The sequence below is a fragment of the Danio rerio genome, chromosome 16 (genome assembly GCF_049306965.1).
Source record: "Danio rerio strain Tuebingen ecotype United States chromosome 16, GRCz12tu, whole genome shotgun sequence".
Taxonomy (NCBI): domain Eukaryota; kingdom Metazoa; phylum Chordata; class Actinopteri; order Cypriniformes; family Danionidae; genus Danio; species Danio rerio.
In genome coordinates this window covers 32630857-32647909 of record NC_133191.1, presented here as the reverse complement: position 1 = coordinate 32647909, position 17053 = coordinate 32630857, and the positions used below count along the sequence as shown (strand labels likewise).

The 17053-nt window shown below is 34.8% G+C and overlaps 1 protein-coding gene across 2 annotated transcripts; it reads right to left on the bottom strand.

The window, feature by feature from the left end:
- Positions 1 to 5833: 5833 nt before the first annotated feature.
- Positions 5834 to 15390, bottom strand: ctsk (cathepsin K). 2 transcript variants are annotated; one of them, NM_001017778.1, is given in 8 exon segments: positions 5835 to 6438; positions 6596 to 6704; positions 6808 to 6973; positions 9915 to 10133; positions 10609 to 10761; positions 11041 to 11163; positions 14851 to 14988; positions 15321 to 15390. In NM_001017778.1, coding segments are annotated over 7 exon segments (1002 nt in total). In that variant the 5' UTR covers positions 14983 to 14988; positions 15321 to 15390; the 3' UTR covers positions 5835 to 6338.
- Positions 15391 to 17053: the final 1663 nt, after the last annotated feature.

Here is a 17053-nt window from a genome sequence, read left to right as displayed (position 1 = left end):
AACATATGCCGAATGTGGTGTTTTTATTCATATATAACACAACACTGAATAAGTTGGCAGTTCATTCTGCTGTAGTGACTCCTGATGAATAAAAAGACTTAGCCGAAGGAAAATGAATGAATGAATGACAATAACTGATAGATGAGCCTGTTGAGGCCTTCATTTTTGATTATTTAATACATGATTCCTGGTTTTACAGACTGGGCTTAAAACTATCTCAGGTCCAAAAACCAAACCACAGCCAAGGCTTACTAAAGAAAAATGCAGCCTTTAAACAGGTGTAGAGAAAAGCAGAGAGGACATGGAAATGGAAGAAAGTTAAGGTATAGCCTGCTGCAGGGGTACATTTTTAAAGCGGGGGGGGACAGCTGTACGAGATCCAAAAGTTCATGTTCATATAATTACTAATCACCTATTTCTAAATGGTATATCTCTAAAAGTAAGGGGGACGTATCCAAGAGGGGATGATTAACTCAAAGCTGTAAATGCAAAATATTTAGCTGATCTCATAAGAAAGACTTATCTGACAATCCTAAAGTTCTAATTAAATCAATTGATTCAGAGTTAAACCCTGAGATAGTTACTGGTCCTGATATCCATCAGATAATATGATTTTTTTTAAAGTAATTGATCAACAAAATGTATATCCTTAGAGTTGGCATTCTGTCCCCAGATTCTATCTCTGTTTGTATCATCCCACCCCTATTAGCACATTATTTAAATGAGTTTAAACCAAGTACATTACCTGATTGAAGCCCACTCAATTTTCTTTGGACATTGTTCCTTTACGTCTCCTTACTCAGGTATTGGACCTGATTGGGTTAAATCTTTTGTCAAGAGTGAATTTCCAATTTGCTGAATGTGGTTGTTATAAGCACGCTGAGTTGTGACCCATTTTAAAACTGTTTAATCTGGATTCATTAAATCTGATTGATTTAAGGAGCTATCAATCAATGCCCTAATGGTCTTTTCAGTTAAAACATTTGAAGATAATAATTTTTTGATAAATTCCAATCAGATTTTAGGGCCCAGCACAGCACTGAGTCTGCCCGTCTTAAAGTGTCTAATCTGCTACCTGTTGCAAAAAAAAAAAAAAAAAAACACTGCAAAGTTTACTGATTGTGCATGGGCTGGGATCAAAGGTAATGTTCTCAATTAAAGATCATATCTTTCAGAGAGAATTTTTCTTTCCTTAAATTAGAAAATTACTCACTCTTCTGCTCTGATGAAGTGTGGAGTTCCCCAAGGATCAATATTGGGTCCACTGTTATTTTCTATGCATCCCTGACTTCAGAAACATAATATAACTTATAATCTTAATTTTCTGCATCTAAAATGGGGGAAATTAGGCATTAGTCTTTTTTTTACCTGTTTAATGATATTAAAAGAGTAATAGCAGGAATTTTTTTTTTACTTGTATTAAAGACAGAAGCACTAATGTTTGGAACCCACAATCAATCAGTTAGACACTGTTAAATATAAGGTAAAGTACACAATCATGCAAAGAGTCCTGGAGCCTTTCTTGATGTTTGAGTTAAAGTCTGATAAGCAACAAAATCAGAGGGTTTTTTTCAACAGTTAAGGAATATAGTAAAATTGAAAACTTTTCTGTCACTTAATGATTTTGGATTGTAATCTTTTGTACTTTGGTCTTTCTCATAAAGTAATTGCTCGCCTGCAGCTGGTTCAAAATGAAGGTGCTTGGTTTGATCTAGGACAAAGAAATTTGATTGGCTTTGATTGGCTTCCAGTTAAATATAGGGTTAGGTGTAAGTTGTTATTATTTCATTTTAAAGGTTTAAATGGTCTGACATGTAGATGTATTGGTGAACTGCTTCAGCAGCATTCTTCATAGGCCCTTATCTTCACAATAATTTAAGTAATGGAATGGTTTACTTAATAGATTAGTAGATGTTTGTGCGCCTGCTTGTACATCTCTTGAAAAATCTTGTTTTTTTTTTTCTTGCATTTGACTGTTTTGTCTTTTATAAAATTAGATATGTGCTGTGTTGATTTAGCACTTTGACCAATGTATGTTGTTTTTAAATGTGCTATATAATCAAAACAAAAGCAGAGCCTCAGACTAAAATGTAAATCGAGCTGCATGTTTCAACTGAAAGAAACTTCTTCTGACTGATCTTAATATTAGTGACTGTTTTGCCTTAAGAAATAGAGCAGTATTCAGTTGTTTTAGGACACATCTTATAAAAATGACTTAAATGTTCTAATTGAACCGAGTCTAAGCCCAGTCTGAAACCAGGTTGATATGAAAGTTAGCCGGAAACAGGAAGACAGGCAGAGGAAATCATCTTTCGAGCAAGCACATCAAATAAACACCTTGCAGTGTTGCCCTGCATTGTGGGTTTTAGATTGTATAACAAAGGTACTAGATGGTACTAGGTTTAAGGTACTAGATGAACACACTAAGGCATTTCTTGTCATTGCTTTAAAGTTTAAAAAAGACACCTAACCCCAGCACCACTAGCAAACAGGAACGTGAGTTGCATGACCATGACCTAATTTTTCCTATCATTGTTGGCAGCTAAGTTTAAAGGGGAAGTTGCAAGAGGCCAATTTTTGCTAAATGACGTTGTAATGCAATGCGTGGTGAATTTAAGTAACCATGATGCAAAAAATGTGCAGAAAATTTATTTTAAAAAATTGTTAGACGAATTAGGGCGACATGGTGGCTCAGAGATTAGGACTGTTGCCTCACAGCAAGATGGTCACTGGTTCTAATCCTGGCTTGGTCAGTTGCCGTTTTGTGTGGAGTTTGCATGTTCTCCCCATGTTGGTGTGGGATTCCTCCTGGTGCTCTGGTTTCCCCCACAGTCCAAAGACATGCAGTACAGCTGAATTGAATAAACTAAATTGGCCGTAGTGTATGTGTGTGAATGAGTGTGTATGGGTGGCAGCTGGAAGGACGTCCACAGTGTAAAACATATGCTGGATCAGTTGACGGTTCATAACTGTACCAACCCCTGATGAATAAAGGGACAAAGCCGAGAGAAAATGAATGAAGGATTACACAAATTGGCCATCCTGGCAAAAATAAAGCTTTCATTTAGAAAGCAAATATTCATTTATATTTCTAAAAGTAATGTAAGCATCAATTTAAAACAAGGGTTCATTACTGGCACATACAGTATGGGTCCATAAAGAGCCTTTAATGTCCATGTGTTAAAAGCAGGGGTACATTTAGTTATTTTGGGGCCCTAAGCAATTCCCCCCATGGGGTTTAAAAGTCCTAAAATACACCTTTGTACTTGAATTCATTTTGAATGTATTTATTTAGCTGTTTTTTTTTTCATATAAATCACTTAATCTTATAAATAATAATAACAACATGTACTGTATAGTATCTTGTAACATTTTGTAAAACCTTTTAAATTATTTTGTTTTCTTAAACTGAACTAAAAATGATTTTTAAAACTAAACCTTTACCTGATTTGACTGCATGATTGAGGGTGGGGGACACATTTGCGCAGATGTAATAATTACGTTAAACTTTTCGATTTTTTAGACCATCATGTCAAAAAATATTTTTAAAAAATCATGTTTATATATATATATATATATATATATATATATATATATATATATATATATATATATATATATATATATATATATATATATATATATATATATATATATATATATATATATATTTATTTATACAACAGTTCTGTCTGGTTCTCAAATCTGATTGGCTAATAGCCATAATATACTTAAGTAAGATCAGCACCCATACAGCCTCTTTACCATTTGTGTATTACTCCGTCCACATACAGCCAGCAAAGAGCAGACACTAAAAGATGCTTGTTCAGCTGTTTAAACTATCAGCTTATGATTTGAATCCAGAAGAAGGTAGTTCATTTACATTTACATTTAGTTCCTCATACAAAAGTTTTTGAGACTCACCCATGTTTGATTTTGTTTTTTTTATACACAATTATTGTATAAATGCAATATCACACTCGTAGCAGTACGATATGGCTGTATATCATTTACATTTACATTTAGTTCCTCATACAAAAGTTTATTCTGAAAGCTGCTAAATTGTTAGGTTGCCAACCCTGTTTCCTTGAACGTGATGCATTTGTTGATCATTCAGTGATTCATCACCATGATTCATCAAAAATTGTGCTGATTTTGACCACATGAAAACAATCAGATCTTAAATTATTAAATGCTTACTCATGAGGTAAACTATTGCTTAATTGCCTACAGTACTTGAGATTCAGTGATAAAATATATATATTTTTGTCAGAAAAAAAATATGTTGTTACATTTCAATATGTTTTTTTTGTATTAGTCATCGGTTCGTGTCACGTTTACATGCCTGCGGTTTTCTTTCAGAACAAAATCTATGGAGCATTGAGAAATTGTTCCATAAACAGTAATGACTACCGCATTTAATCATTCAGAAAGTAAAAAAAAAACATCCTGCAAACAGAACTGAAAATGACATATTCAACATTCAATGTAAAACTGTCACATCACTATTTATTCCCTGAAAAGTTTTCTAAAATACACTTGAATAAATGAATTTTAAAAATCATAAATATAATGACAAAAACATTAGCCTTAAAGCACAAAAATAAAATGTGTGATTTGTGATAAAATAAATGAGACCATTCTGAAATCATTTTTCATGTAAAATTGTACAATAAACTAAATATGACTGAATTCCAAAATGTAAATAACAGGAATTTTAAATGCCTAACAACGGTAAAAAAATTATAAAAGTTTTGATGTACACACTGTACAATATATATATATATATATATATATATATATATATATATATATATATATATATATATATATATATATATATAAAACCCCTCACAAATCTCTTTTAAATTTATATTTTCTATAATATTTTCTTTACAATATTATATTTGTGGATATACATTAGATTAGTAAGTCCTAAAGCCAAATCTGGAGCTTTAGCAAAATAACGTACGGTCACGGTCCAAAAATTAGTAGCTCAAATTTATGTTAGAGAAAATATAAAATAATTTTTTTTAAAATAGCTAAAATCAAGAGAAACAACAAACAAATGTGTACAATTTTGTTGAAATTTTGTAGTTTGCAATTTATTTTTGCAATATTTAGCATGAATTTAAATGTATGATCTTTCCGAATATGGTAACTAAAATATTACGTTATTATATATATACTTTATGTATTTAATATCTATTTAATGAATCTGTGTTGTTCAAATGCACCAATATATATATTACCTTTATTCACTGAGAAATGGAAACAAAATAATTATTTTCTAAATGGGCTGTACTCATTTATGCTGAGCACTGTGTATCTGATATGTTCATTTATGTAATAATGTCATTTTTAGGTATCTCAGTTATCATATTGCTTTTTTCATGTTTACATTTAAAGTGTACTTGTTATTTGTACACAACAGTATTATTCTAATACACTATATACATCAGAATCTACATCAATTGTATTTTTGAATCACTTGTTTAAAGATTTTATGTCTTAATCAGTTTTAAGTGAATCAACGTCAAAATTTATAAAGGGGAACGCTGGGTCACTCATCTGTTCATGAGGAAGTGGTTCAGTTATGATCATAAGATTCTTTTTTAACTAACATGTAACTGTCATCATTTCTTTGTTTGAACATCAGATTACATGCACAGATTAGCTCTTTCAGCTGCGTGCTGTCTTAAAATTCATCTTGACGTCCTTTGGTTTCAACTTCCCCAAATCCATCTGGTGGTTTCTCTTCCACTTCTACAAAACCGAAGACTTCGTAACCTTCTTTAGCTTGTAGGACAAAATCTCAAAGTTCAAAATAAAGGTGGTTTGGCACTCAAGTTTTATTGTTTAGATTTTATTTCAACAATGTTTCTGTACAGAGATGTGAAACTGTCTCGCTATCAGTCTGTTAGTGTAATTTAAAAACTTACATCAGACATATTTGATGTACTCAAATGTGATGCACTCAGAATTAATGGTCAAAAAAGTAATTTCTTTAATCAAAACATCATAAAACACGTGTTTCAGAGATCCGATCCCTCCAGGGGAATAAAAAAAGGAAAGAAAGAATCAAATATAAACTGACTGCATACTCAATATCAAAACTTCCCTTCTAAATCTCAAATATTGCACAAAACAATTCTTACTGCTGGATAAAGAACAAGACATCTAAGACAAAATAGGACCACAACCTTGTGTTATTAAAATCAAATGCCTCTTTTTGAAAGCATTTCCCCAAGCATGGTTTCATGTTGCAGTGATAGTGATTGAGTCCCTTTTTTGGTACTGGTCAGCAGCAGACAAGTTTGATCTAGTTCTTCCAGCTCTCACATGACGGGAAAACTGGCCAGGTTTGCAATACCGCAAGCATTGTTTCGGTTACGAGCCATCAGGACATAGCCCTTCTTTCCCCACTCTTCACCCCAGCTTCAAAAACAGAAAAAAGGTGTCTTTTTATATTATATTTACACACAATTATTTGACTGTATAATGTAAATTACTGTATAAATTACCTGTAATTTTTAAATAATATTTTATGATGTTAAACAGTGATATTTTCATGAAAAACAAATATTTTTCTCACCTGTTCTTCACAATCCAGTACTTCTTGCCTCTCGGTGTGGCTCCGTAGCCCACAGCCAGCACTGCGTGGTTGACATCTTCCTTGTTGCAGTTTGGGTCATAGTATACACCTGTCAGTGAGTTTTGGGTTTTATTAGTGACTTTTATTATACACATATCAGCAAAACAACATGGAACTACAGGCAATATAGTTGTAGAAGAGATGTTAAGTACCGCTTTTGTAGTACAGGAAGGTGGACTGCATGGCATCTATGCCAACTGACACGGGTCCCACATTGGCCACGGCGGCGGTCAGTGCCCTCTCGTTACCCTGAGGAATCTCTTTATAGCCTCTACAGCTGGCTGCTACTCCTGAAGTGTTGTAGGCACACTGCTGATCCTGCAGAGAGCAGTAGTGAGACGAACATTTATAAACGTCAACAAAAGACCAAAGTAGTTTGTACAGCATAAGCATTTTGGTCCGAAACAAAGTCTCTTAACGCAGTTTATTGTTCAGTGACTTTTGTAATTATGTTACTAAAGAGTTTATCGGTCCAAAATTGAAAACAGACTCTCCGACTTCATCAAAAGAGGGAGAAAGGGAAGTTTAAAAACTGTCAATCAATTTCCAACTCAACCAATTGGGAGAGTTTTGGCCGTGGCTATTGTATTATACAGAGTCAGTTCAGAGTTCAGACATTTTGGGACCATGACTGTTTACATGGGAGGTAAAACAATGATAAACGTTTGATGGAATGGATTAATTTGAATCACCTAACGTACATCCCTGCTGATAAAAACAGCTTAAACCAGCCTAGGCTGGTTGGCTGGTTTTAGCTGGTTGACCAATCTGGTTTTAGAGGGGTTTGGCCATTTCCAGGCTGGTTTCCAACCATATCCAGCCTGGTCTTTGCTGGTCAGGCTGAAAATGACCAAATCCAGCTAAAACCAGCTTGACCAGCCTGGTTTAAGCTGGACATAGCTGGCTAGGCTGGTCAAGTTAGTTTTAGCTAGTCATTTTCCAGCCTAACCAGCTAAGACCAGGGGTCCGTTCTTCGTACGTGGATTACTCAATTAGCTGGATTTGGATGTTGACGATTTGACACGATCCAGGATCGTTTCGTTCTTAGAAGCTGATCCGAGAGTTGTTGTCATAGCAACAGTTCTGCTAGGTCAAACCTGATCGGGAGCAGGTTCAAATCATATAAACAGGATTAGATCGGCTCAGTTCAAGCAAAGATAATACAGAAAGTATGTTCCGAATTCTGGTATTTTCTTACAGTAGTAGTTATATACACTTGGGAAAATGGTACATATTTTTTAAACTATATATATAAAGTTATAGTCATTAATAAAATGAATTAAGTTATACATATTAATTAAACGTATGCAATCTGCACCCTCGAAATGAAAGTACAACTGCCACCTGGTGGTGCAAAGAGAAAACTTATTGATATGAACTTTTTAGATCGCTTTAGTACAAATTGTGTATAATAAAAATGCACATATGTGACTTTTTAAAGCAATAATACATTTATGCAGTCATAAACTTGAAAGTTAATATGCTGGTGATTTTGATGCTTCACAAAAGTTGCAGCTGCCTTTACCAATATGAAAATACTTTTGTAAACAACCAGTTATTCTTTACGCCGATTAAAAAACGGCAACTATAATAAAGAAAATATTTTCTAAATGTGGAACTAAATACATTGATTTGCATTGAAATACATGATGAATACACTTGACACATGAAAGTGGAAATTGCAGCTCACAACAAATGTGAAGTTACTGCGTGTCATATTTAACAAGCCGTTTACTGCTAATTTGATGTCATTTTGCTCACATGGATAATTGAATATTAATCAGATGATGTCATTACGCTGCTGTGCCGTCAGCCAATCGTTGCATTGCTGATCATGATTTCGAGGATCGATAGATCTGTCCTTCAGCGATCTCAGATCAGTTTATCCAGACATTCTAATCTGATTCGCAAACTCGTTTGAAGAACCAAATTAGCGAGAGATCAGTTATCAAGATTAAAAGATCCAGGATCTGCCAAATCATCTTAGATCATTTAAGCGAGGTACGAAGAACGGACCCCAGGCTAGAAAAGGCTGGAAACCAGCCTGGAAATGGCCAAAACCCCTCTAGAACCAGGCTGGTCGACCAGCTAAAACCAGTCAACCAGCCTAGGCTGGTTTAAGCTGTTTTTTTCAGTAGGGATGGTTTCTCTTCACAGATAAGGTAAACTTTACAAGCCTTTATTACAGAATATAGACCATTTCAGTGTGGTCATGTCATTGGGCAACCCTGCTTGTTATCACACTATTTCATAACTGTAACAAGAGGCAATTCAATCATTACTTAATGTTAAAACAGCTATCATAACGTTATTTATCAATATGTGGCTCATTTTTGATTCTCAGAAGATATAGAATTTAAAAATGTAAAACAGGAAATACATTGGGACCATTGTTTTTGTTTACATCCCTCAAAATGTTCTATGAAACAGTAACATACGATAAAGACAAGAATTATCATATAAGGGAGAGTTGAGCACAAAAATGGTTTGAAAATCTGCTTTGTTATTTAGCTAAAGCAGGGGTGGCCAACCCTGTTTCTGGAGAGCAACCTTCCTGCAGATTTCAGTTGCTACCCATATCAAACACACCTGAACCAATTAATTAGGACCTGAACACCACGTGATAATTACAGGCAGGTGTGTTTGATATGGGTTGCAATTGAAATCTGCAGGAAGGTGGCTCTCCAGAAACAGGGTTGGCCACCCCTGAGCTAAAGTATCTAACCCTAGTACTGCAGAAACTACAAACTTCACCATTAAATCATTGTTAAGCTATGATCTCATTAACATTTTCAATTTAAATAACTTTAACGAATCAGTCCTTGTTTAACAACAATAGAAAATCTGCTTCATTATTTTAGCTTAAGTATCTAATACAAGGGGGCTGCTCAACCCTGTTCCTAGAGACATACCTTCCTGCAGAGTTCAGTTGCAACCCATATCAAACACACCTGCCTGGAATTATCAAGTGCTGTCCATGTCCTAATTAATTGGTTCAGGTGTGTTTGATCAGGGTTGGAGCTGAACTATGCAGAAAGGTAGATCTCCAGTAACAGGGTTGAGCATCCCTGATCTAACACTAATACTGCAGAAACTATACTTCACCTTAAAATCATTGTTAGGCTGTGAAATCGTTAACATTTTCAGTTCAAAGAACTTGAATCAGTGAATCAGTCCTTGTAGATAGATAGATAGATAGATAGATAGATAGATAGATAGATAGATAGATAGATAGATAGATAGATAGATAGATAGATACCGTTCCAACGTAGGGGTAGCTCTCCTCTGAATCAATGCCTTGGTTGTTGCTGACGTATCTGAAGGCGTTTGTCATATATCCTCCACCACAGCCGTCATTTTCTGTCACACAGTCCACCAGGTTCTGAGGACTGAGGTCCACCAGCTGACCTTTGGTCTTCATCAGCTGGCCTTCAAGGGCACCAACAGAGCTGAACGCCCAGCAGGAGCCGCATGATCCCTGATGGAGAACGGTAGAAAAACAGCATTAAAAACACTTAGAATAAATCTAAGGTTTCATGAAGATGATAAATAAAATATGGTGCATTCACAGAATGATCCTTTTAGTGGAAAATGATTCACAACAAGACAAAAGTTGTTCCAATACAAACTATTAACTGAAAAATAAATTAAAATGGAAGTCAAAGTGGTTCTGACTACTTTGAAAACACCTATTTGGTGGTTTTATTTTAAAGAGTGAAGCTAACTAAAGCATAACGCCCTTTATTTACTGGTGAAAGAAATATTACTCCTTAACCACTAGAGGGCGACCAAGTCTAGTTTAATCTGTAGTGGAACTCTCACCATGAAGGCATTTTGTGGGCATTGGTGTGAAAGCACTTTGTTATTACCAGAGAATAATGACAGGGTTATAAGTGTGTGAGAAAGAGGAAATGTTACAGCTATATTACTGGAAGGTTTAGTGATCTGCTTACTTGGTTCTTCACCGAAGTGACGTATCCCAGTTTACGGTAGTCAATTGATTTGGGCAACTTTCCCACTCTGTCATCAGGCACAAATGTGTTTGCTGGATCGCGGTACATGGGCATCTGAAGACCCATCACTTTCTCTGCCACTTCTTCTAGTGTCTGCAATAAGATAAGATTTGGTCAAAAAGATCTAGTTTGAAAAAAACTGGCAAACTCTCAAAAATGTTAACAATTTATTTGGAACAGGTTTTAGTAAACAGGCCTTTACAAAAAATAAGATGAGTCATTGTCACATGCTCGCTCTAATCTAACAATCAAAAGAATGTGTTATTGTGATAGCTTAACAGCGTAACACTGTACAGTGGTTAAACAAGCAGTGGGTTCCAAGCTATGAAAATATAGCCCAATAAACTTGGGTGAGTTTGTAACAATACTTACCATGTCACCAAAATGGTTCATGCCCAGATCATAGGTATGAATCCCAAGTTCATACTCTTTATTATGGGCCTCAATAAACAGCATGTTCTTCTCCCAAATCGTCCGTCGAATAGACTCCTCATTCTGTCCATGATGAAACACATGTTAGAACATGATACAAATACTAAGGTAATAATGTTATAATATTTATAGTAGTTTCATGCACGGACAAATTGTTAGAATTCATAAGACCTCAATGTATTCACAGGAACCACTAGTAATCATTTTGCTTTTGATTCTCAAAGTGCTGGCCTTTTTCTTTAATTCAACACATCCACCAACTTGTTGTTTGTTACATTCCTGAAATATGATACACCATCATATCTACCGCACAAGATGTAAGACATTCTGTGCTTTAATCAAAGATTTGTGAATCATGTAGCTTGATCGGTGTTAGTAACAGAAATCATGGTTCAGATCCATTGTTGTATGTGTAAAGTCCGAATGTGTAAATGTTTTGTGAATTTTAAATTGGAAAAATAGTGGCTAAGGGGGCATCTATAAAATCCACACACTTAGTTTAAACCAGAGATGCCCAAACTAGCGCCCCTGTGCCAAAGTTGGTCCTTGGTAACCTTTAATTTGGCCCACCATACCATCTTAGAAGAGGAGCAGTTTTTTGTGGTAGTTTGTTTTATTGTTAAAATACAAAAAAGCAAACTGAAATCAAATGTTTTAATTACATGTTGTAAACTAATCAAATTTTAAAAATACAGTCACTGATGGATAGAAGACAATGCAGAAAACATCAGCAGAGGCAGGTGCAGCTTTACTAGTGTATTTGGCTTTGATCTCCATTGTGTTTAAAAAATGTTCATTATAAAATGTAAAAAAAAAAAAATCTATTGCATTATTTAATATGATTAAATCTATTTATTTATTTATTAATAATATGAAATAAATAATGAAATTATCCATGGCAACTTTAAGGTAATAAACACTCTGCTTATTCAACCTACTTATGCGACCACACAATTTTTTGGGGTACAACTTATTTGTTTTATGTTTAATCCACCGAAATGTGGTAACTTTGATTTGACAACCTGAACAAAATGTGTGGATCTCTACATTTTTAAAGTGCAGTTTGGCATATACCTTCGGCCCACAGCCCTCAATCAAACTTGTTTTTGGCCCTTCATAAGAAAAAGTTTGGGCACCACTTGTCTTTTGATTGGGTCACCTTGTTACACCCGTCATACATAATTTTATGATGACATGCTCAACAGGATTTTTATGTATGGATATTTTTTATGTCAATTAGAGGATGTTTAAATTTAATTAGACTCTGTGTAATAAGACTTGTATGACTTCAGACAACATATATGAAACATGTAGAAATAAAACATGAAAGATACACATTATTTAAAAATAAATACACTGTTTATACATATTTTGGACTGTGGGCTGCCATTATTTTCATGGCTGCACCTCTACCAGCACTCTACCTGATACTGTTATTAATAAAACACAACTACAAATCCAAAATTGTGATATGGTTTCACATTCCCAGGTTTCCTCCCACTGTCCAAAAACATGCAACTTAGATTAATTGACTAATTCAAATCGACCCCATAGACATGCTCCTAATAAGTAGTTTTCTCTTAAGAGCAATCACTATCTGTTCATTTGCTACTACAGCAGGGGAGTTCTCGAGATCTACCTGAGCTTAAAGTCTCCTCTCGCTTTGCAAATGGGAGGAAGCCCTGGGCTAGTGGATCTTATGAGCTCAAGGCTCTCTCCTGGGACAACCTGCCAAACAAGCTTTATAATCAATCACCAGCTAACTGTGAACTCTTGAAATAAGGTTAATTTGATTCAGCTTAAAAATTTAAGGCAACCAGGATTTTTTACAGTGTATTTATTGCTGATCATATTTACTGCAGTCTGTAAGTTTACAGTTTTCTCCAGCAACAAAAATAGATGTTGACAAGTTTGTTGTCTAGCTTTTTTGTCTAGCCTTTTGTCAACATGGATATCAGTCAGGAAGCATGTGTCTGTATCCATTTACTGTAACATCACAACTAAACTGCTCAAATTAATAAATGGTGGCCCCCATTGTCCAAAATAAATGTGTATTTTTTAAAATAACATAAATCTTCCATTGTTTTTTTCACTACATATTTAAGAAGCATACTTAATGTTTTATTACAGTTTTTCTCAGTCACTTTGGTAAATTTCTCAGAATTTAAATTCTCAAAACTACCAGTTCAACCTTCAGATTATTGTGTCACTTGTGCACATCAGAAAAGCAGTTTCTTGTTCCTTTGAACAGGTAGCAAATGCTTTTGTACATTCATGCAAATGATTATGTGCAATTCTCTGATATTTCCTACATTATCAGTTGCTTATGTCATGTTGATCAAACTGTAATATTTTGGTCTCTGTTGAACAGTCTCAACCCCACAACATTTAATTGTTGATTCATTACATAAGTCTTCACAGGCAAAATGGCTGAACAAGTTGACGTAATATGTCATAATGCAATTTCCTATACATTTGCATTAGACTTTTTTATTCTAAATCTGTCAATAACTGGCAAATTTATCCCAAATTTATCCCAGGCTTTACTTCTTCTAATGGAGGTCTAAAAGGAGGTTGTCCTATGTTCACATTTCTTTTTTCTTTTTTTTCTTTGTGCAATGCAGTTTTGTATTTTCTTTTCTGTATCCCAATGACATGATCTGTCAACAAATTACAGTACAAATAGCTAAAAATAGTTGCCATAGTTTACATCAGAACTCCCATTCAGAGCACACTATTGTATTGACAACATGACTAAGTAATTTGATTGTCTTATCCGCACACAATGACTTGTCATTCTGACGGCACTGACTTGTTCATTGATACAGAAATGTAGTTTTGAGAGATGAACTAAAGACTTTGAGCAAGAGACTGACTTTTGCAGGTAACCCATGGTGTTTTGCTATTTGTACGCGTTGTTTTGAGAAATGCACTTACTGTTTTGCAAATTTCAATTCTGAGCTGAGAAATGTACCAAAGCGATTGAGAAAAATTGTAAGCCACATAAGTCTTAATTCCCTGGCTTCCTTTTCAAATGTAACTATAGGTCTTAAAATGTGCTTTTTACAAATTACCTACTTGGATTTTTATGTAAGGAAACTAAAATAGCATTTTATGAGTCATCAAGGACCATGTATTTAGCTAAAAATAATCTTCTTTAATGGTAAAGTAAAGAAAAAAGTAATCTCATCTCAGGTGAACTAGGGGTGAGTAGCCTAAATTAACAGAAATTTTCACTTGTATATCAGTTCCCTTTACCTTACCCTTACCTGTATGGGCATATTGATTGTCTGAAAAAAAATGCAATGACAGACAGACAGTAGATAGACAGACAGGCAGACAGACAGACAGACAGACAGACAGACAAACAGATAGATAGATAGATAGATAGATAGATAGATAGATAGATAGATAGATAGATAGATAGATAGATAGATAGATAGCATACAATTCCAAATAAATAACTGACATTTCCAGAAACTGAAAGATTTTCCTCATTGTTTTTACTGAGGTGAAGTGTATGTACAAGCACAGCATTACTAGAAACACATTAAGCAAGAACATTCCAATCACTGTAGTCACACATAAAATTACATAAAACAAGCCATCTTTAACTATCTATTTTCCAGAGAAGAGATAAACAGGCTTTTTATCCCCAATGAAGAAGAAATCTCTAACCCAATCTAATAACACTCTCGGCACCCTGAAAGGCGAGATTGAATTGTCAGGCTTTGTAGGCTGTTTACTCACCAGGCCATTGTACTCCCTCTTGTGAGTGATTTTCCAGCTCTCCCAAGCCTCATCCAGAGAGAGATTGTCCAGAGAGTGAGCCAGTCCACACCACAGCACCACCAGCAGAGGGAATCCGCCAAATCTACCCATTCTGACCTGCAGTCAAAGGTGCAAAATCACACACAGAGAACTATTTAGCTTTTATGTTAACTGTAAACGACAAGCAAAAACGAAACTGGCGTTGCAAATTATTTCGGTCGGTTTAGAGAAGTAACCTAAGTTATTGAGAACTGAAATGAGCAAGAAGAAATGCACCATTTTGTTACAGTAAAACAAACGCTCTAAAATATATTACAAAAGCTTTGTAAACAGAAAACGAAAGCTGTACCGAGCACTTCTATTGTTTCGATATGTTAATATTTACGAGTACACCATATTAAAGTAGTTAACATATAAACAATGCACACTTGAGTCGAGAGTCTGATTACCTGAGCGATTTCCAAAAGTTCAGAACAACAGAAGGCTGCGGGATTGAAACGGTCGATGGCCTCTTTTTATGAGGAAGTTTTGAGGAAGTTGCTCTTGTTGAGGGGAAGGGAAGAATATCTGGAATAGATTAAACACCAGCCCAAACGATGATGTCAGGGGTCAGGTTACAGTTTTAGGAAAAGCGGGAAGTTGGGAGTAGTGTATATGCAAGGGGATAATGCCCCTGTGCTATTAAACTATACCATAACCATTATATCTCTCATAATGTATAAGAGAAATGGGAAAATGAATAAAGAATGTCATTTAAATTACTAAATTACATTTAGTTTGCAGTCTGAAATGACTACGACGTGTGGCAAAAATGCCTCCAAAAATGCATTTTATATTTATTAGATGTAAAGCTGACTTTTATAATTTTTTAGTGGCATTTGTATTTCTTTGCATTTTTTATTAGCATTATTTCTTAAATAATTATTTATTTATTATTTAACACTTAAAAGTACATATGCTTCTCCCCCAAACATTTCTTTTGACCCCAATATTAAAACTCATCCAAGCCCTATAAACAGGTTGCAGAAAATATATTTGTATGTGAAATTTACTAAAACTATTGTAGAGACTCCTTGTCTTATTTCCCATTCCAACTAATATTAAAACATTTTTCATCTGTCATAAACAAATAAATTTTGCCTGACAAAAGTCTTGTCACCTATCCAAGTTTTAGGAGCAACAAATAATAGTAGCTTGACTTCTAGTTGATCATTTGGTATCAGAAGTGGCTTATATGAAAGGCACAGACCTCTATATCATGCAAATTTGGCCAAAATATAATATGATCATGTCTTGATTTTTACTTATTTAATTAGGATAGTAAGGTCTGACTTGCCTAGACAAAAGTCTTGTCACTTAACAGAAATAATATACAGTATATAATATAAAGTCATTGTGCAGTGAAAATAAGAATGGATATTGTGTATGACTCCCATGAGCTCGGAAGACTGCATCCATACATTTCTGCAATGACTCAAATAACTTATTATAAAGTCATCTGGAATGGCAAAGAAAGCGTTCTTGCAGGACTCCCAGAATTCATCAAGATTCTTTGGATTCATCTTCAATGCCTTCAATACTCCAGACATGCTCAATAACGTTCAGGTTTGGTGACTAGGCTGGCTAATCCTGGAACACCTTGACCTTTGTTTTCAGGAACTTTGATGTAGATGCTGAAGTATGAGAAGGAGCGCTATCCTTCTGAAACATTTGCCCTCTTCTGTGGTTTGTAATGTAATGATGTTGCCATCCACACTGCAGATCTCCCATACTGAATGTAACCACAAATCATGATTTTTTTCTTCACCAAACTTGACTGTTTTCTGTGAGAATCTTGGGTCTATGCAGGTTCCAATAGGTCTTCTGCAGTATTTGTGATGATTAAGATGCAGTTCAACAGATGATTCATCTGAAAAATCTACCTTCTGCCACTTTTCCAAATGATCAACTAAAAGATAAACTATTATTTGTTGTTTTAGCAATTTGCCAAGTTTTTTGTCAATTTGAATAAAGATGCATGTGATTTACTGATAAACATTCTCATTTCAGCTCATCTTCAGTCAGCTGACAGTTTTTACTCGTCAGGCTGGTTATTATCTGACGGATGCAAACTTATGACTTCAAACTCAGTATTAATAAATAGCATCTTTCTCAGGGTCATTCTCCAGGGGCCCTGTTAACT

Bases quoted from the DNA above. Each gene is read 5' to 3' on its own strand.
- ctsk (XM_073924959.1), bottom strand. From the start codon at position 11,124: ATGCTGTTTATTGAGGCCCATAATAAAGAGTATGAACTTGGGATTCAT. The intron at 10,762-11,040 runs GTAAGTATTGTT...ATCTTATTGCAG, and splicing joins TGAACCATTTTGGTGACATG to ACACTAGAAGAAGTGGCAGA. The intron at 10,134-10,608 runs GTAAGCAGATCA...GTTCTCCATCAG, and splicing joins TCACTTCGGTGAAGAACCAA to GGATCATGCGGCTCCTGCTG.